The sequence below is a fragment of the Protopterus annectens genome, chromosome 7.part1 (assembly GCF_019279795.1).
Source record: "Protopterus annectens isolate FY-2018-M chromosome 7.part1, PAN1.0, whole genome shotgun sequence".
In the NCBI taxonomy this organism is placed as follows: Eukaryota; Metazoa; Chordata; order Ceratodontiformes; family Protopteridae; genus Protopterus; species Protopterus annectens.
The window spans coordinates 107,923,791-107,945,117 of NC_056740.1; the positions used below are offsets into that span (position 1 = coordinate 107,923,791).

General features: G+C 36.2%; 1 protein-coding gene across 6 annotated transcripts in view; it reads right to left on the reverse strand.

Annotated features, from left to right (window-relative positions):
* LOC122807646 (protein Wnt-5a) overlaps positions 1 to 3,045 on the reverse strand; it is a 326,124-nt gene extending 323,079 nt beyond the window's left edge. The window contains exon 1 of one of the 6 annotated variants that reach the window (XM_044078581.1): positions 2,864 to 3,045. Coding sequence is in view for 1 of the 6 variants with exons in the window: in XM_044078577.1 (XP_043934512.1) it covers positions 2,054 to 2,059 (6 nt within the window). In the remaining 5 variants the exon portion in view is untranslated. Of the gene's footprint in view, positions 1 to 1,214; positions 1,231 to 2,053 lie in introns of those variants that run through there. The other 5 variants (XM_044078579.1, XM_044078578.1, XM_044078583.1 and 2 more) reach the window with 5 other exon arrangements.
* Positions 3,046 to 21,327: the final 18,282 nt, after the last annotated feature.

Below are 21,327 nucleotides of genomic sequence, written 5' to 3' on the forward strand. Positions count from 1 at the left end.
TGCTCTCATACAACACATATCTTCAAAGGCAGTCCTCAAATAGGGAACACTAAATATGAAATTTTCACCATTCTACTTTCTTCCGGAAAAAAAGTGGGTTTATAAGAGGCATGCATTCTAGGGAGAATAAATAGGTAGTAAAACAATATATCCTGGCATGATGCAGGTTAAATCCTATATTCCCGGAAGACCAAGGAGAGTCAATAAAAATCTGAGCAACTGAAATGGATGTGAAGTCATGAATTCTTATATATTAGATTATGAAGAGAGGCCTCATTTCAAACGTCAGCAGTCCACAAAATCCACTGCGACGTTTAAAAAATATAAAAGTCTTTTACAAGCACGGTAATTCTTCTTTCTGGTCTACATCAATCATTTAATTCTTCATTTTTTTCAGTTAAAAACTCTTAATTTGCCGCCACATAAAAAGGAATACAACACAAAAGTGTCAAATACCACCTCAGCTGTTACGATGGAATAACAACCCCACAGAACGCCTGAATTATACCCCATGTATGCATGTTTATTATTTGTATTATTAAAGACGGTGCGTTCTGTCCCGTACTTCAAAATTCAGACATTATGTCTATTCAGTTCTGCAAAACACTTGTACAGCAGCATGTTTTTAATTTATTACTGTTGCAATGAAACGTAACACACACCTCATACTTTGGTATAGCCAGCAGGGACAATGATTTACTGCAACCGTGGCTATTTTAGCCATGCATCATATTTCACACACACATGTAGTGATGCATCTTTTAAATAAATATGATAGTAAGAGGAGTACTGGCTACTGTTTTGGTATTTTTCGAGTAATAGTGGAAGACAGCTAAAACTAAATTTGGTGTTATATATGTCGTTTGATTTGAAAATTGCACACGTAACTGTGGGATGCTAACACGGTTACTGCTATGAAACAATTCAAAATAAATCCCTAGACCCAAAGTAAGACAGTTACAGTTCCAGCTCATTCAGAAATAGTGAGAGAGAGACCATGGAAACGTTCACTATTTGTGGAAGCTGCTCAACAAAAATCCCGAAGACCATATATACTTCGCAAACTGCTCTCGTATGCAGGACCATGTGCATGTACAATTAAGGGGACGTGAATAAGATCTAGGCCAGACGTTCAAAATTTTCTAGAACTGATCTTTTTTATGGGACATTTGTTTCGGAATCCAACCAAAACATATTTGTTCCACAAATCATACCTTCAGTATGCGTAGAACACACAGCAATAACGTGATCAGCCAGTAGAGGGCGGTATTTGCATTTAAGAGGAAGCAGTAATCGAAAAAAAAAATGGAGTGGAAAGCCAGAGTGGACTGCAGTTTCTGTGATATATTTACAAACTGCCACTTGACAGTTTCACATCACTACTCATATGGACACCTCAGCTCTGAGGCTACATCTGCAGGCATGTAGTCATAGTGGCACAACGGTTACCGTTCGCCTTGGATTAATCCAGGAGTTTATTTACAAATATTCACATGGACAGAGCTTGGTGCTCCGGTTTAGTCCCCGGTTGGAGTCAGGGTCTCTGTCATACGGAAACATGAATTCCTCAGCATGTCTGCGTGGTTCCCACTTCTTCCCTCCTCTCAAAAAGAGGAGCCCATAGGAGGAACGTTTTTCCAAACTGCGTGTGTCTGTGATACGAACACCCGATATCCAATCCGGTAGAGAGGTTGAGCAGTTCATATCTTAACGTCTGTTGCCTGATGACATTGACTCCTAGCCACCTTGGAGTTGGCTAAAGTGACTGTCAAAAATAAACAAAATTTCCTCTCCAAGGGCTAACGCAACATATAAGCACATTATATAATACTATGAAAAATACGTTTTTTTTCTGGCTCTATACTCCCGGAGCTTTGGACACAATTGTGTACCTAGTGAACTTAATATTTGGAAACAAAAAGGTACGTGGACAGGAGCAAGTGTTTTGGAAACAAACTTAAAAACTAATCTAAAAAGCCAAGCACACTAAGCTGTATTGCACATTTAAAAAGCAAAATGGTGAAACTAAAATATATAGAGAGCAGTCTACTACCTCCATGATGTTGGTTAAACAGTACAGCAGTTCCAGCTTTGGTAGCTAAAAAAAGCTAGTAATCCCCTCTTCACTATGGCACAAATTCGTGGTTATCTCCAGAGAACAAAAAGGTGTACTGCTGTCCCCTCTTTGAGCGGGTTCAGACCTGTTCCATACCTTGGAAACAAAGCCTTACAGACCATGCATCAGGGTACCCTTTCTCTACATAGAATCCGACCGTTTTATCAGATCCCCTGGTTTTAATTAAAAATAATAAACGCACGTCTTGGCGAACAGCTGCAGCCCCTTTGTAACCAAACAGCCCACCATAAAGCAGTAGGAATGTATAGATTAGCAGAATTCCTCTGCTTGAACAGTAGGAGTTTTAACACAAAATTACAACCGAAATGTCGTCCACGGCTGAAAGCCGGTTTATACAAAGTACTGCTGGCACATTTCACTTGTGTAAGCCACCACAGGAACAAGGGAGGTTTTAGACGTGCAAGTCTTGCAACACAATAAATAATAAAAAAAGAAGTGCAGAAATTAGAAGTTTTATCCGAATTGTTCTGATTATTCGAAGTGCATATAAAGCTGAAAAAGTGTCACAACTATTCCCTGGTCAGATCGAGCACTGCTGCAAACTACAAGATACTTTTCACCTTTCAATCCAGTTCTCACGTGCTAATAAATTTCCAACTGCTGTTTAGTAAGCGGAACACAGGATATATGCATTTAACGCTGTCAAACATTGCATTTCCATTTCAGGGATTAAAACAAAAGCTAAATCCCAGCTGGTGCCCTCGCATTCAACTTTCGTACATTCACCAGTTTAGCGCTCTTTCCTTGTTGCAGGTCTCATGGAATTCCACAATCCACTCCCAGGATGGAAGATCAGAGAGTAAACTCAGTGCAGTATATGTTGTTCGAGCCTCCACGCTGCACCACTGCAAGCTGAATGAGGACCTCTGTCATCGCAGATCTCCATCTCACCTGCCAAGGGTTCGCCCTCTGCCTCGCTTTCCTTCTGAAGTAAATCAAAAGTGCAGCGACAGCAGGGGGCAGGATCGCGCCAGTGCGCATGCGGCGTGATGAAGCACCCTCCCTCACCCCCAACAATCCCACCCGCCTTTTTAAAGCTATAAAGTAACTTTTCTATAGACTAGTTTGACAGTATGTGGCAAATAGTAGGTAATCGTGGACTCGTGGCACCGTGAACTTTATGCAGGAGACAATTGGGTGCTTGATGTCCTAGTATAAAAAAACAGCGAATGGATTGTTTCAAGTTATTGACTGTAAATATGTGATGTTGTTTCTTGCTCAACGCATTCTTCTAGCAGCTCACACAGGTATGGGAAATAATAATATATTTCTAAAGAGGATAATAAAATATCAAATCGGGTAACTTTTGCTACAGTTAGCAGCGATCAGACAAAACGTTTAATGCATTTTATTTGCATTCCTTAGGCACTGCAAAGTAATTGCCCATGACAGTGAAAATGTGATGAGTATTTTTATTACGCATGTACACTTAGTCTGAACATCTTCCATTCTCATATTTTGCCCGTGGCTTAGTTGCTATTAGCATGAAAACGAACACAGTAATGTGCCCTTTACCTGGGTAGTGGGGCACGCCAAGTCGGTGTAATAATACACATTCATTTAGTGCATAATTTGAAAGAACATCCTTGATTTTGCCTTAGATCTTTGTTCTTTTCCTCGATTTTAGTTTATGATTACAGAACGTCAATAATGCCAGAATTTAGAGTTTCATACTTATTGTTCAGAAAATCCTGCTGAAGCAAATTGTTGTTCTAACATTTTAGCTGAATTAGCGTGAGACATACAATTGTCCCTGAATTTGACTCACCCCGTTACTTTTATTCAGAATTCTTCAGTAAAGAAATTGAGAGATATGATTCAGTCTGCTGTTACCACTTATCAATTTCAAAGGCACAGGGGAGCAGGAGCCCAGCCCATCCGTCAATAAACACAAAGTACAGCATTCTCATTTCGTTAGTTTGTCGTTTCCCTCAAAACTAAGTGCACAGTCGTCTAAAACTAAACAGTTTCACTGAAGAATAGAAGGGATTATTGCAATGTTATTCATTTAACATTATTATCCAATAGTTTTCCTTTTCAGAACCTTCTTATGAAAATATATGTTAGGATGCACACCACTACGTCTTATTATTCACTTCACTTATTAAGCCATGTGTGTGTATATATATATATATATATATATATATATATATATATATATATATATATAGATATATATAGATAGATAGATGCATATACGTATACCATACATCATTTGAAAAGGGAATAACTTATCTTTTGTGACAAATAAAACATCTGCTGTCTCTTGTCTTTATTAAGAGAATGCAGTCCTCGTTATTTTGTCAACGTCAAAATATGCACAAAGAATAGTCAAAAAGCGTCAAAACGGGAAAAATCGGTTATAACTTTTTTAATAGCACTGTAGATACAGATATTTTATTTTGCTGAAACATGCAACATTTTCTAAAGAACGTCACATGCATGACTAGGTTTCTGAAAATAATTGTTCGCGCTGCGATTTGAACAGCTGTACTCCACCCCTGCCAAAATGGGAACACCTTTCTGTAGGATTAATATTAAGCACAAGCATGCTAAGACAGTGGGTAAGTAAGGGATGTAGGTATACAGACTTCATAACTACTGAAACTTAAACAGATGCGGATCTTGGATCTAGACCGTTTTCAACACCCAAAAGATTGCGGCACCTACATAATCCGACCTGGTTTTATCCTTTACACTGTGCAGAAGGTGAGTGCCCTCATTTAAGTTAGAACAACATTCATATTCAAGATCGTAGCCTTTACTTTAGAACCTGTTTACTTGGCAATACTTTCAACAGCCACAGGTGGTTTACGGAAAAAAAATGCCCCTCTAGTTTGTTGAATGGACCAACAATGGACATAAAGTGAGCATGGCTGTGAGAGAATGTAACCAGACTGAGATCCAGTCACTCACACACTCACTCGCTCGCTCACTCACTCATTGATAAAATTTGACTTCCCGGTTTGTGAGACCGCATGTCTGGTTACAGTCTGCGTCCCTCCCATTACTTGATTAGACTGTTAGTTTGATCCAGTTACTTCAAAGAAGACGCATACCTTTCAGGACATCTGTACATAAAATTTGCGGGTCACAAAGAATGCAAAAACTCAGGAAGTTAACCTCTCAACTGTCCAGATTTTAGCTTCATATTTTTGGTGTGTTTCTCCAAACATTGTGGTTTTCTGGGAAATCATTGGCAAATCACTGCGTTCTGAAGTCCGATAATAATGACATAAATTTGAGTTTAAGACTTCGTATCCTTTATAAAATTCGTGCTAATGCGAAACCTGTCATTTTAGCAACCTTCTAAGCTTGTAATACCAATATTTAAAAATTGCCTCTTTTTGCCCCCCCCCCCCCCCATTTTTATGGCTTTATCCAGGTTTCTTGCTCTAAGAGACTGAGAGCTCAATACTTAAACCAGGATTTGTCACTAGCCAATTAGTATTATTTAAACATCTGTTTTAATTAATGAAAGTCTATAGACTGTTAACAGAGGCTGCATGCTTAATTTGCCTTTCATATTTTGAGGCTACAGTCTGCCAGTAACAAACGTTTTCATAAACCACGGAGGTGATGTCCCGTCCAAGCAAAGTTTAAATCTCGGTTGTTTCTTATTTAAAATGACTCCCATCAATCAAAGCACCGTCAAGGTTGCTCGCTTGCTGCTTTCTGTCTTTCTTCATTCGTTACCGCCTTCCACTCCTCCACTTAAAATATGTTTTGGAACATAGTCTTTAAATAAATAAAAAAGCACAAAACATACACACCGTTCACTATTCACAGTCTGGTTATGTTCAAATGCTTTGGCTTACAAGTCTTTATTTTCTTTGCATGCATACCTCCCAACAGTCCAGATTTTCAGCGAATGTCCTGATTTTTGCCTCTTATTTTTTGGTCTGCTCCTCATAAACTGTGTGGTTTCCTGGCAAATCATTAAGGATTTAGGTCACTAAATAATACTAAATAATGATAGTTGAGTCTCAGACTTCATATCCTTCAGAAAATGTAAAACAATGCAAAGATTGTAATTTTAGCAACTTTTTTTTAAGTTTATAGGATCAGTATTTAAAATCTGTTCATAGTTTTGAGCTTTTGACCACATTTCTTGTGTTGAAATATTGAGAGATATAGTTGCATGTCTTTCATTAGTTGTGCGTGGTACCTCCTTGACCTTCATGTCTGGCGGCGGTGTCCATCATTTCTTTGATAGTACACGAGGGACGGAGGTCTGCACCGCAAATCAAGCCAAATGTGCTGTTTCTGCCTGTTAAACAGGTCATCTGTGCTAGGGTTTCATTCAAGTAGGTCTGATGCAGGCAGTTTCTTCAACAAAACAAAACTGCCTCCACCAAAATCAAACCCATTAACACCAGTACCTGGAATGCGTAGTATAAACTGAACTGATCAGAAAGAGAATTACACATTTGGTGGGAATGACTGATCCCGTTTCACTGGGCACATTTATACCGACTTTGAAACGATCATTGGGACACCACACAAGCAAGTGTAATATGTAAGTAACTTACAACATGCAAGTGCACATTTATTTTGAAATATATTTTGCATGCCAACAAGACTAAAGTCTGCCTGCTTTCTCTTACATTGAAAACTAAAGGTCTGTGCACCCTAAACGTTTGTCCCAGTTTTTTTTCACTTTTTACTTTTTAGACTTTCTTGTATTATTGGAAATGTGAGATGGTCAGTCTTTTTACCTGACACCAAGTTGCAAGCGTGGGGGGTGAAATCATAATGTTAAACTAGTATAATCAAAAATAAGATATACTTTGTGCGTTAACTTTCTGGATATCTGTTAAAATGCTTAACAAGTACATGTATCTGGAAATAATATAAGGTAACATACGACGAGAAGTGGAAGCCGTTTTGGACAAATATTGTTACAAAGTAACAATATGGTACCGTTGGTAGAAAAACAATTACACGGGGTGACGGGGCATAAATGGAAATGTAAATCCAGGCAGTTAAACTGGCGCTTGTATAGTAGTAATATAATATAATATAATATAATATAATATAATATAATATAATATATAATATAACATAACTGCAACTTTATATAACAACTTTTTGGGGGATAAAGACATTTACAGTAAATGGGGGATCAATTCTACTTAACCATTTTATTTGATTTCATTATATTGCATTTAAATCAAGGGTTCAAGCACAGATGTATTGTCAGGTTGTAATGACACAGTCTTACCATATGCATGTTTCAGCCTTTGTAGCCTATGAGGACAATGTAGTTATTTATTTATTTTTTTAAACTAGAAGTAACTGCACCAACAGATCATCTCCACTTCCAAACTTTATTCTTTCAGAGAATGAGTATACTTTGTGTATGTGTATGTATTTGTGTGTTTGTGCATATATATACATTATGCATATAAGTATTTGTGCATAAGATAAGCATACATACACACACACACATATATATATATAATATGTCTCTCTATGTATGTATGTATATATATATATATATATATATATATATATATATATATATATATATATATATGGATGTGTGTGTGTGTGGTATGTGTATAATGCATGTATACACACACATGTACCTTTGTGAGTATATAATGTGCAGGTGTTACTGTCATCTGTTTCTTTATTTGTTAATATTTGCTCATGAGTAAACAAAATGTACATTTATTTACAGGATTCACTGGAAGCTACCATTAAACCCTAACAGTCTAGTCCATTTGCTACCATCTTTGAATGTTATTTCTAGAGGATGTTACTGAATGAACAGTTTTTTTTTTGAACACCTTTATTGAATTATCACCTATACTTTTACTGCAGTGTGCCTCATTTTGGAAGGAAATATTAATTAACTACATCATAAAAATACCATAGTAAGTTACACTATCCATGCCACATATACACACCGAGTACTGGTTAGTCTACCTGACCGTCATTTCTGGGTCTTAAATAAACAGTTTACATGTCCTTGTAGATGCTGACCTGCATGGTTAAAATTAAATGCCAAACACATTAGATTGTATCATGACTTATATCAGCTTAACAGGTACGACCCCCCCCCCTTATGTCACTTTTTCTTGAAACACAGTGAGGTATTTTAAATAACTATCTATCCATTCACTGAATACAGCATTGAAAATTGTCATTAACTTTATGAAAGTTAATTGCATGAGATTCCTTGTTAAAACATGTTAAAGTAACATTTTTAACGCTAGTTGTAGTTTCTTGATAGTTTGCATTTGAATTAAAGTTACCATTTATGCAGACTTTTGACAACTGTCTGCTGTACTACTATCTTTTACAGAAATTTTGAATACAATACACTGGCCAAAATAAAGAGCACATTGGCCATTTATCATTGACAGGCGCTTAGTGAAAAGAGGTCTCCATCTAGCACAAAGATTTATAGTGTCTAAGAATTTGAAAAAAAAATGCTTATTATTTAGTTAGTGGGAAAAGAAAACAAATTACCATTTCAAATCGCCCAGTACTAAAGCTGTTAGAATTTCGAAGGATTTTCTTTTGTTCATGCACGATTCCTTGTAATATAGTTGTAGTTTGTTTATATCTTTGATTCTTTATTTTTTCACACATATGCATTACTCTTTAGTTTTTCTTTTTGTTGTAAATGTGTGGAATGAAATACAAGAGGCAGAGTGCAGATGTATAAAATAAAGTGGATTCAAGTGGTATAATAAAACAAGGAAAGAACACACAACACAATGTATACATAGGAACACATTCTCACACATGTATATGTAATGCAGTGTATGGTAGTATTACATACTCCCTGAGGAAAATGAGGAATTACAAAAAAAAAAAAAAAAAATCAAGGAAGTGTACCAACACAGCAGTAATGGATAAGGAACAGATGATAAGTGACTGAGGTAACTCTGTCATCGGTTTCATTAAGTATCCTGTTCTACAGTGTGGGACATGTCTTTCCAATACTGTTATACAAATACAATTAGAATTTGCAAGTTTGACCGATACTTTTTCTTTAAACAAAGTCCACAGAGCAAAAAGATGAAGCTGGCTATAATGTCTATTTTGTTACATTTGAAGTGTGGCATAATGTTTACTTACAGTCAAAATAATGCTTACAGATATGTTATTACCCTTTTCCATAATATATACTTAACTGGGCCATTTATACTAGCTGCGTATAGACAGGGAAGGGCAACATGAATTAAAATAATTAAAGACTTAAAGTAAATAAAGCCTGATAAGTTATACCATCTTAGCAGCTTTCTTTTCATGCAAGAACTTCTCACAATCATGAAAATAGATGCATTTGAACATGTTTAGAGACAATTTTGAAGTTCTTTGGTAATTCCAAACTTAACAATAAACATAAGAATTGTTTAATGCATCTGACACAGCATAATCATAAGAAATGTTTGTTCTTGATACAGCACAAATAAATCCTCATGTTACAGACAAAAGCACAATATGTCAGATAAACAGATAAATGCACAAGATGAAAGCTGTTGTTTTTGCCTTTCCCCTGCAGTAATTGATCAGGTGCATCACTATATCACAGGAATTGTTTGGGATGCCAAGCTATAAACAACAACAACCAGCTCCTAAGTATTTTTAAGAGCATACTGTTTAATACAAATGTTCTATGCTACTCGATATTACCAGAGCCGTTGTACAAAACAATGGTTTTTGTGGCACTACATGATACAGATGGTTTAGAAAAAGATTTGGAAAATTTATTGTCTTTTGAAAAAAAAAAAACACAATAAATCTGCAGTTTCTACACTGCTTGAAAAGTAGGTTACTAATTAGAAATGAATGATATTAACTTTAAAATTATTTGTAGCAGTGGGTCAAGATTTTGCTATGATTTAAATATTATTTTGAAACAAACAAATGCATGCATAAACAAATGTGTTCTCTTAAATTAGCTGTAACTATGGGCCGCAGCAAATACCACTGATTTCATATAATTTATTCTGGTGCCTTCTGCAACACTAATACTGATTGTATTGCCATTTCCTCTTTGTATTTAGGTGAATTACTTTATTGACTGTTGCACCATGATATTCCTAAATGATTTCAAGTGGGTTTTAATTTGGACTAAAATTGTCACTTAAGTTTTGTCTGGTATGTCTGATGAGACAATAAACTGAGGTCCCATCTACTGTAGTTTGTTGGTAAGTCAGTTGGATAGTGATGGTCCCATGGCACTTATTTAAACATTTATCTTTTTCTTTTCTAATGTCTTGTCTAAATTATCCATAGATATTGTAAAAAAAAAAAAAAAAACTTATCATGATTAAAATAAAGAATTAGTTAAGGATATTTTCCAAAAAATGATGAAGCTAAAATGGTTCAAACCCAGGTTTGGAGAACTAAATATTTACACTTGAAGGTAGTGCCTTGGCTATAAGTTACTGCACCCATTGCAGTGGAAACCGTATACATCATACCTGCTGTTTCCCCACATCAAAAAAGAGGTTAAGAGTCAGCGAAGATGCTTTGTTGTGAGGAAGTCTAAACATCATGCAGTCATAATCTAAATCTTGGCGTTTTATTCTGACTCTGATTGTCAGTTTGTATGGAAGATCTTGAAGAATTTGGAATATACACAGTAAAGTCTTTATATTATGAAAAGGAAAATCCAAATAATAACTTATTTTTTTGTAGAATTGTCTACAGAGTTGGAGCAAAGTTTGGATATTTTTATAGTTATGTCTTTTTAAACGAGTCTGACTTATAAAGCACCCATTAGCATATGGACCATATTGTGAAAGTGTGAGATAAGAAAGGCACCCAGCGACATAACAAAGAACAAACAAGCCAACTTAGAATTTCACTGGGGAAAAATAATGTAAAAGCTGGGGTGCATGATGTAAAAGTCACTGCAAGTCGATTTTAGTCAAATGGGATTTCTAAATCTCTCATCAAGTCCACAGTGGGGTTTTTTTTGTTTATTGCACAATATTACTTAAAATAAATTATATTGCCTGGATCACATTAACATATTTAAGAGTGTTGTTTCAGAGGACAATTACATCAGTACTGTAACTTTACAAGGATACACGTTTCTTTTACGTACCTGGTACAACTGGAGGGGATGAATGAGTACATAAGCATAATGTACTGATCATTAGTAATTAGTCGCCTGTAATTTACTTTACATAATAAAAAACAAGAGGAACTTTGTTAATTTGGAAGTAAAGCAGAGCAACATTGTTTGCATTTTTTTTATTGTTTTTGTTGCAATGATGCACACATATGTATATACACAGGTCTACTTTGACCCATTGAAATTACAATTAATTGAGTTTCACTTACCCATTCCCACTCGTTCGAAACTGCAGTAATCTGAAAGCATGGACTACTGAAATCCTTTCCCTCGGAAAGGAACCACTTGGCCACCATGAGTAAAATGTGAGTGGACCAAAATTAAACCCACCAAAGTGGGGGGCTTTGACCCCCCCCCACTTAAATATACCAACTGTGAGATTGCACTACATTGAAGAAAGGGCAGAGTTTACCATGGTGGCCAAGTGGTTTATTTCCAAGACAAAGGATATTGGCAGTCCGTGCTTTCAGATTACTGCAGTTTTGAATAAGTGGGAACAGGTAAGTGAGATTCGATTAACTGTGGTTTCGATGGGTTGAAGTCGATCCATATATACATAGTTGTGTGGTGTATGTGTGTGTATATATATATATATATATATATATATATATATAGATATATACTTGCTTTAATGGATTAATTAAGTGCCCAAGTCAGAATTAATGTAATTAGTTTATGCATTATATATATACTACAGTGGTGGTGCTGCAGTAGTGCTGTTGCCTCACAATTAGACGCTGTCCTGTTCGATTCTCAGCTAGAGCTTCTTCTGTGTGGAGACATGCATGAATGGGCGGCGTACCTTCGTTGAAGGTTGTGCATCAGGGCTGGCAACTCGGCACGTAAAAGTCTACTGCCAATCATTAGCGGACCAGAGTTCCGCTGTGGCGACCCCTAACCGGGAAAAGCCGAAAGACACAACAACAAAGTTCATGCATTATATATACACACTGTAATCTATACATATAAAAACAAAATTAATACCCAATTTAATGCCTGCTGAAAGGAAGTTGCAGTGATCATCTAGATGGAACACATTTTACAGTTCTATGTGGTTGTAACATTGTCTAGCATTACTGTCATTTTATCCTTTAACAGCATTTTAGATTTTCCACCAAGAAAGGAAAACAAATGACATATTGGGTTTGGATCAAATGAGGAGTGTCAGATGAGATGAGCTAGGACCACCCAGAATGCTGAGCTTTTAGCATTTTTAAAAGTAGTGATTTTTTTTTTTCTGGTAAATATTTCTGTTCAGTGATTGCTCCTTTGAGATATTTAATAAACTTTTTACTTCATCTCTAAGGAAAACACATAAAGTAATAGACTGGTCTATACTGGAAAGTACACAGCACCAAAGAGTCTGTAATTGACAGAAGATCTGAATATATTTAAGGAAGTAAGAAATTGCTTGAGGAAGACACCCTGTCCCCTAGAAATATGGGATCATCTGCATTTAGCAAAATAATTCACAAGAAAACCAATACATTAATCTCTAGGTTGGTGAACATCACCATCTTTCCATAGTGGTCATATACTTCCAACCAGAACTGGAGACATCTAATTAAACTTTTCTCACGTTCCTGATCCTGTAGCAGGATCTGGGTCAGTCTCACCACAGCTGGAGGCATCTAAACAAACTTTTCTCACGTTCCTGATCCTGCAGCAGGTCAGTCTCACCACAGCTGGAGACATCTAATTAAACTTTTCTCATGTTCCTGATCCTGTAGCAGGATATGGGTCAGTTTCACCACAGCTGGAGACATCTAATTAAACTTTTCTCATGTTCCTGATCCTGTAGCAGGATCTGGGTCAGTCTCACCAATGGACATTGAGTCATGTAACAGGCTCTCTTTTAGTCTCATCAGTGTATATCTGATATGGTGAATGTTACACATGACTCTTACCTGCTACTCCTAATCTGCCAATGATCACTGGATTGAGTATTGAGAAAAATTATTAGCAGTCCAATGTACCCCAGTCTTGAATCTGGTGATGCCTGATGGGAGTTGTGTCCTTCAACGATCAGTCTGACTATCTTTCTACTCATCCAAACTAGCCAATGGCTTGTCATTGATTCAAAAACCTTCTTGGTGATTTATTGGATCACACCAGTCCCAGAACTACAGGTGCCCACCTACTCTAGTAGTACAAATAGCTAGCACTCTGCTCTGGCTCATAAATAGTAAAATAGACAGCAGTTTGAAAAACAGTCAAAAACATGTCATAGGCTGCTTTTATCAGTGTGTGCATTTACACAATTTCTCCTTGTGTGTAAAATCGCACTATTTGGATGCATCTGTGACACTTTACTAATTAACTTGTCTGGTGTTTCTTACTGCCTTTTTGATGCAAGTGGTTCCCTGTAAATATTCAGTCAGTTTTCTAAATTTCTTTTCACAACTGAAATAATTACTTTCTGAAAAGGTGACAATCATGTGAGTCATAGCATATATCCAGAATTACCAGTTATATAAGTTTATAGGTTCATAGGTATTTACTAGGCGATTGCTCCACAAGGATCTCTTGAAGCCTAGCCATGCAGTCCCATGGAAATTTTTAGCCCTTGTATTATAAGTACAAATAGCCCAGAGCCCTTGTATTTTGAGCACAAATAGCCCAGAACCCAGATATTTACATATTACCCCATATGTGTAAAAGACTAAGGTGCTAAACCAGGGGTGAATTTGTGGTTTTCCATCCATTCAATGAGATTACTCTTGAGTAGAGTAAGATACATACTTTTATTTATGTGGACAGAGAGACTATTAGAGAGACGTGGTATTCTCTGTGATACATGTCTATCCCTCCATATTCTATTTATGTTGCAGATCAGATAAAATCCCTTGCATGGGTGTTTATGCCACCACTGGACTTCCAGATGTGCAGAAAGTCTGAAAGGATGGAGTCGGTGAAGGGTCTGTGAGTTGGGAAGATATCTCCCCTCAGTAGCCTGTACAAATACAGAGAAGAAGGACAAAGCTTTGAGATGGGAACTATAGGTTTTGTGATTTAAGCCCTTTATTTTCTTGTTGAGAGCATTGTGGTCATTCAAGTTGTGTTAGATGTTTGGACTGGTGCATACCAAAAGGGACATTATACTCCATGATTAGCCTCATAAGTGCTAAGTACAGTGGATTGATCATATCCCTAGACCTGCATGCCATACATTTACTAATAAGCTGCACAGTGATGAATGACTTTCATACAATATTGGATAACAGGTCCCTAACTACAACAGTGAGAGTGAGGAACTTTTCTATGAGGAAATGCTTAATTATTTAAAAAAAATGGTTAAGTGCCTCTTGCTTTATGTGAAAGTTTCTGTAATTAAGCATGGGACTACATTCAATAAACACTATTTTTTGTTGTTCTATCTCTCTGTCTATCTACTTACCAAATTTATTTAGTTGTTTGCTTGTCTAATTAGGTTAGCCCTGAGAGACAAAAGGAATATTTATACAAATTTGAGCTACCTGATCTCATTAATGCCCTACTGAACATCTTGTTTGTTTGAAACTGCCATAAACTTTGTATCATTTGGTTAGCATTCACCTAGCAAAATGACCCAGGTTCATCCTAGTTAACCTGGATGGTCTGATTTAGTGACCAAAGAAAGTCAAAATGTGGTGTTTAACTGAACAAGTTACCTTTCCTGCCCATAAACGACTGCACACAATGTCATGGTCAAAATAGTCCCCTACCATATAATGCAGTATCACATATAGCTTTTCTCATTAAAAATATGGCTTAAATGCAGCATCTTACTTTCCATGTCTTATTTCTGTCCCTCATTTTTCAGTAGATTTATTCTTCTATCAGGATCGATGGTCACGTGGTACATTCAACAAACCTACTGCATCTAGTCATAGTTGACATTGCAAACACATTCTTGACATTCCAGGCTACTTCTGCCCACAATAGTTCATGATGAAAACATGCCACATGAAATTTTCAGCTTTAATAACTGGATCAAGGTCTTCAGCACATTTCTAGAGATGTTTTTTTTCCTTGTATCTCATTATAAACTTGGCAGATTCAAGGTTCCATTTGTAAATTCTAATTCCCAGAATTTATTTGTTTCTTCCCCAAACTCTTAACTTAAGAAGAAGAAGCAGCAAGCCATCAAATAGAATATATTTAACTTTATATAAGCTTAAACTCTATCAATTTGCAGATTCAAAAGCACCTTAGGGTATATGAAATGATAAGTTCATCAACATTACACATGCTATACATAAAATCTTCAAGATCCCAAATAGGCAGAAAAGGATCTAACAAATAAATATCTGATAGCAAGGCATGCTGTACCATAGAAAGAAATCTTTACTACACTGACAACAGTGCCACATGTAGTATGTTAAGAAAGAAGCATTAATGATTATGCAAGTTACAAATATAAAGTCTCTATAACTTGGCCTGTAGTCCAAGTTCCTTTACATATTAACAATGTATACCCAGGGTAACAAGTGGTTTCAAAAATGTAATCAGCAAACTGGTATGCAAATAGTGTCCAAAGATTGCTACCTATAATCCTTGTCCTACTGCAATGCTTTTTCATTAGCAAAAGGTATCAGTATAGAGAGTGGTCTCAACAGCTATAATAATGGATAATGAGGCAATTCTGGGGGAATAGCTAATTCTAATTAGCCATGTGATCTCCACCAGAAATTTCTGCAGTTACTGATTTTCCCTGCAACTGAGTGATCCAGAGAATCACTCAGTTGCAAAATTACAAAAGCCTACCAAAAAATTTAACTCAGCCAAAGGGCTGCAGTTGCCCTTTGACTTCTGTGGAAGAAGTCATGGTGCATGTTAAGTGCAGCAAAGTTCAGTAGAAATATAGGGGTAGAGGGTGTGAGTGTCTGTGTGTGTCTGAAGGAATATGAATGCGTGTGCGTATGTAAGTGTGCTAGGCTTGGTGGTTGCAATCGTGGGATTAAGAAGGGGATGGAGGGTGTGTGCATGTGTGTGTGTGTGTGTGTATTTGTGCATGAATGTCTGAACGTGTGTGTGTGTGTGGGGGGGGGGGGGGGGTGCCTGTCATGCTTCTCAGTGCCCTTGCTCAAGACTTCCAGATGAAGGCAAAAATGGGGGCATAAATCTCTATAATCTAAGTTAGTTTTTAAATATTCCAATTCATTTAAAAAAGTTGATAGAACAACAGGTTTCGCATCAGTATGTATTTTCTAAACTGTAAAAAGTATAAATCTCTAACATCGGGCATTATTCACTGACTGTCATCTTCAGTCCTTCCTGAACAGTCTCGCATTTTCTGAGGGAATAAGCCAATATATAAAGCAACATCAGGGACATTTTGCATACTTCTGGACAGTTGAGAGCTATGTTGCTGGTGCCTGTGCCAACACCATGGATGGCCTGCTACATGATGTGAACACTGCAATGTGCCTTTAGCATGAGTGATAAAAACTTCTGATTGAAAGGCATGAAAATGAGCTGATAATAAGCTCTCTTCACTGTGGTTAAAGCTGCCTCTGAGTAGCATTTTCAGTGACCATGTATATTGACATGCCTGTGTTAGGCACTTATGGCACTTGCAACAGCAGACCTGTGTTTCTGTATTTCAAAAAAGGTTTATTTTATTTGGGCTTAGATCATAATGTCAGAGTGCGAACATTGTTTGAAATTTAAATAGTTTACTCATTTTAGAAGCCGGAAAGCATTAAACTATTTTTGACTGAAAAAAAAAATTAAGTCTTTAGAATTGAAATATAAAAAAAAAAAAATCCATTAAGTAGGTGGAGCCAACAAAGCAGAAATAAGAGAAATAATTTGTAAGGGGCAGAGTCTTTGAAGGGGGGGGGGGGTCCTCATCTACAGGCTCTGGCAAATGATGTACTTTTACAAGTTCAGCTAAGGCTGGTTCATCTTTTCTGGTGACTTCCACAAAAACTGACGCGCAGTCTATTACTTTTGCCATTTTTGAGTTGTAAAACATGTTGGTGTCACTTAAGGACTTCAAAAGGCACATTCATTTGTACCTATATTGGTACTACCTTTGGAAGTTGGAAGTAAAAAATGTAGATGTTACCAAACTGATGGAGCTCCCAACACTCACTGTTATCTGCAAGGTACCTATAGTTTCTATAGTGCAAGGATCTCCCAACCAAACAGCTTAATTGGCCTGAATGCATCAACTAAAGCTTATAAAAAAAGTTAATCAGCATTTAGATGCCATATAGTAGGAGCACTTGCATATCCTTAAAGAACTCACTTGCATATCTCCCATGGACCTTTTCCTATGAATGTTTAAGATATTACACATGCGAGATTCTGGTTTGTCTGGGTGTTTTGTTGTTTTTGCCTATGTGGCCTTTCTATGTGACCTTTTAACTGTCATTGTGCAACTGAACCTCAAAAACTGATGTTGTTTTCTTTTGGGCACCAACATACATTTCCATTTTAAATAGAAGAAAGGGAACCTTAGCATGTACTGACAATGTATCTCAATCCCAAGAGAAAAATAAAAATAAACCCTTTTCACCCTCCTGAAAAAAATATCAGTCCTCTTCCCAACAGTATTTTTCTTGTTTTATTCATTCTGGTCACAAAGAATTCTCCATACGGTTCTCTTGGTTGTCTCCATCAAGGTTGTAGTTATATACATTCCGTACACTCATATGAGCACATGTGTTTTGAGCATCTCTCAGAAACTTCTTGGCTCTAAGACATAATATTTAGACGTGTCTAAACTATGCTCTGCTGTATTGTGCTAAATAAAACATGCTTACTTGATAAGAACGCACTAGTAAAAATAGCCTTTTATGCTTATAAATGGCAGCACCCAACAACAAAAAAGTTTGTAGCAACAGTGTATTGAGGGTTGAGTACATTTTTTAAAGTGATATATGGGTAGTGAGGGTAACAGCATGTTTGAGTTCAAAATATACATTTCTGACTACACCCCTGGTCTGAACAGGACATAACTTTTAATGAAGCAGTGGATTTATTTTATTTATTTACGTTTTGTTGACTAGGCTTGTCCCACTAGGCTAATGGTCTCTTTTCAGGGAATACCTGAGTTGTTGTCCATACTGTGTTGGGAAAATTTGACTAGGACACCAGGTAACTTCTCCTAGTCTTTTCAATAAGTGCTGTGGGATCTTTAACATCTATATGAGCCACTACCAACTCAGGCAGATGAGGTATCAGTTTAACATCTGATCTAAAGGCACAACCAGGAGTGGAACACCAGTATTTGTCTACTGATGTATTATAGATGGCTCTATATCATATCATTGAAGGTTTAACTCAGCAAACCTTTGTTCGTCAAACCTAAAATAGCAAATGTTCACTTATGCAAATGTTCACATCAGTGAATGGTTTACACATGGAATAGAATTAGTTGACCAACATTTCAACCATCACACACATGGCACTATGTCAAACCCACTCAGATGGGGAGCTTTGCCCCCCACACTGCCAGACCTATGTATATATATATATATATATATATATATATATATATATATATATATATATATATATAACTCTGAGATCACATTACAGTAGGGAAAAAGGTAAATTTGCTGATGTTGGCCAATTGATTTCATTTAATGTATAAACCATTTGCTGATGTGAACGTTTGCGTAAGTGAACATTTGCTGTTTTGGGTTCAATGAATGGACATTTGCTGAGTTGAACCTTCGATTTATATGATATAGACGTATTATAGACATATGAGCCAGAAGGCTGTCATTTGCTTTTTTTTTCCCAAGCTGCTCCACTGAGTTTGAACTTTCCTCTTCTTCTGTGATTGTTTTTCTTCTAGTTAGGATGTTTTCCTCTTGAGAGAAATGTTAGAATGCCTGATAAGTTTTATATATATAGTACCTTAGCAGTCAAAGCCAGTAATTGTTTGGCTCATGTGTTATATCAAAACTTAGTTCTGGAACAAATTCACTCAGCTGTTTAGCTGCCAAACTCTGAGGCAGATGAGGTATAACATCTGTTAAAGACAATTGAAAATATGATTATTCACACTGTAGACGTCCTCTAAGTTTGCAGATGTAGTGACCAGAGAAACAATTATTTTGGAAGTGATAAAAAGGCATGCTTGGGTGAGGGAGAAAAGTTTACCATCAGATATGAATATATAGATTTGGGATGTTACAGTAGAAAATATATTATTTGGCAATAAGATTGCAAACCTACTGAAAACATTACCTGATAAAGGTGAACATTTGCATCCTCACAATAATTTTATCAAGCAGTTAGAAGTATTTTGTAGGGACTATCAATCCTCAGACAGATGATTTGTCCAACAACTTCAACCCTCCGAACATGCCACCACAGACCAAACAGTATGGTCAGTCTCCAGAGAGAAAAGATATTTAACACTGATGTTTTGATTTTTCCCTGGGAATACTTTATAACAAGATCCTAGATTTATTATACTATGTTACATTTTTGCTAACATAACCTGACTGACTTTGTTATTATGCCTGTCTTCCTCCTATATCATCAATATATCACCAAGTGCATAAATCCCCACCTCAATTTTTTATATTCCTACTTCAAATTTTGCAATTGTTAAAAGATTTTTTAATAAAATCAGTATTTATACAACTAATGACAGCTTCATCTCCCAAGAGGCTGGGTTTTACAGTTATACCTCATACAACTAAACATGTATTTAATATTCCTTAGCAGACTCTCCTACTTTTTCCCTTTGCTTGTAATACTGGCGGTACTAATTTAAACAATATTTAGTGAGTCTGACAGTTGAGATTATGTCAGCTTCCCTGCTGACATACCTGTGGAATGATTCCCTTTATACTATGAATAGCATTATTTAAGCAATGATAATATATGGGATGTTGTATATATTTTTCACAGTCGTGCATTTGTTGTTTATCTTTTCATGGCTAGTATACACTAAAGCTGTTGTACAGTTTTCAGTTTATGCATTCAAGTTTCTGCAGAATCCCTTTGCATTTGTAACCATTATTTATGTATTGTTACATTTTAGGATATTTGACAATTTTTGTGTCTGTTAGCATGAATTATACTTTGTTGTTACTATTATGCCGTAATTTTTTCCATGTTGCATGGTATAACATATTTACGTTGCTCCTTTATATGTACCAGTGCAGTTCAGTTTGCTTTCCTTTATATTTGCATACACTGAGAATTCACATATTAGGAAGATGAGTTAATAGTGTCAAATGATGCAATATGGAAACTCTGAATTATGTATGTTATGTTTCAGTTTTTGTGGCTTATTACATTATATCTTAGATTTTATGTTTTGTATCATGTGTGCTTGTATCACTTGGGCTGAGCTTAAAATGGTTCATTAAAATTAGTGCTGTTACCTGTTAATGTATGTAAGTAAGTAGGTACACACATAAGTAAATAAAACTTCTTTATTTGCATCTGCTGTTGGTTCTGTATATACTTCTAATATTGGAACTGTTTTATTGCAGTTATTTATTTTATGTCATTGTATCAAGATTAAATGCTTGAGTTAAAAGAACACATTATAGTTGCCAACAACATTCATAACTAATGTTCCTGTGAACAGGCTCAACTGTTCAACCTATAAGAATGTGTCCTTTAGAACTTCATGGTGTTTACCTATGTAGGACTACATTATGTACATTCGGTTAATGTATAAGCATTGAGTATTAGGCAAATGAATGGTCCTCATGGAATATACTTTGTTTCATATGACAGTATATTCAGTCTATGTATGTTAGTTTCTTGTCATTTACTGCTATTAGGACCTGCATTTATTCACATGTAGTCTGTTCTGTATAGAATGCATCTGACTACTCTTCTGACATTTTATTTTAATGACGTACCACTTGCCATGGAAACTCTGGTACTGTTTTGGAATTCAGCACCTTCATAGATAACAATCTGTTTGACCCCCATGTATTAATAGTTGTCTGAACATCCTTCTGTTTAGCCCAATAAATAAGTAAAAGTATTTCATCCATTTCAGTGGAAGTTGTCAAGCATCTATATTCTGCTGTATTCAGAACATTTATAGAAAATAATCCCTCTTTTTGTATGTACAGATCTAAACAGATCATAGAGGTTTCTAACCATAAAGATT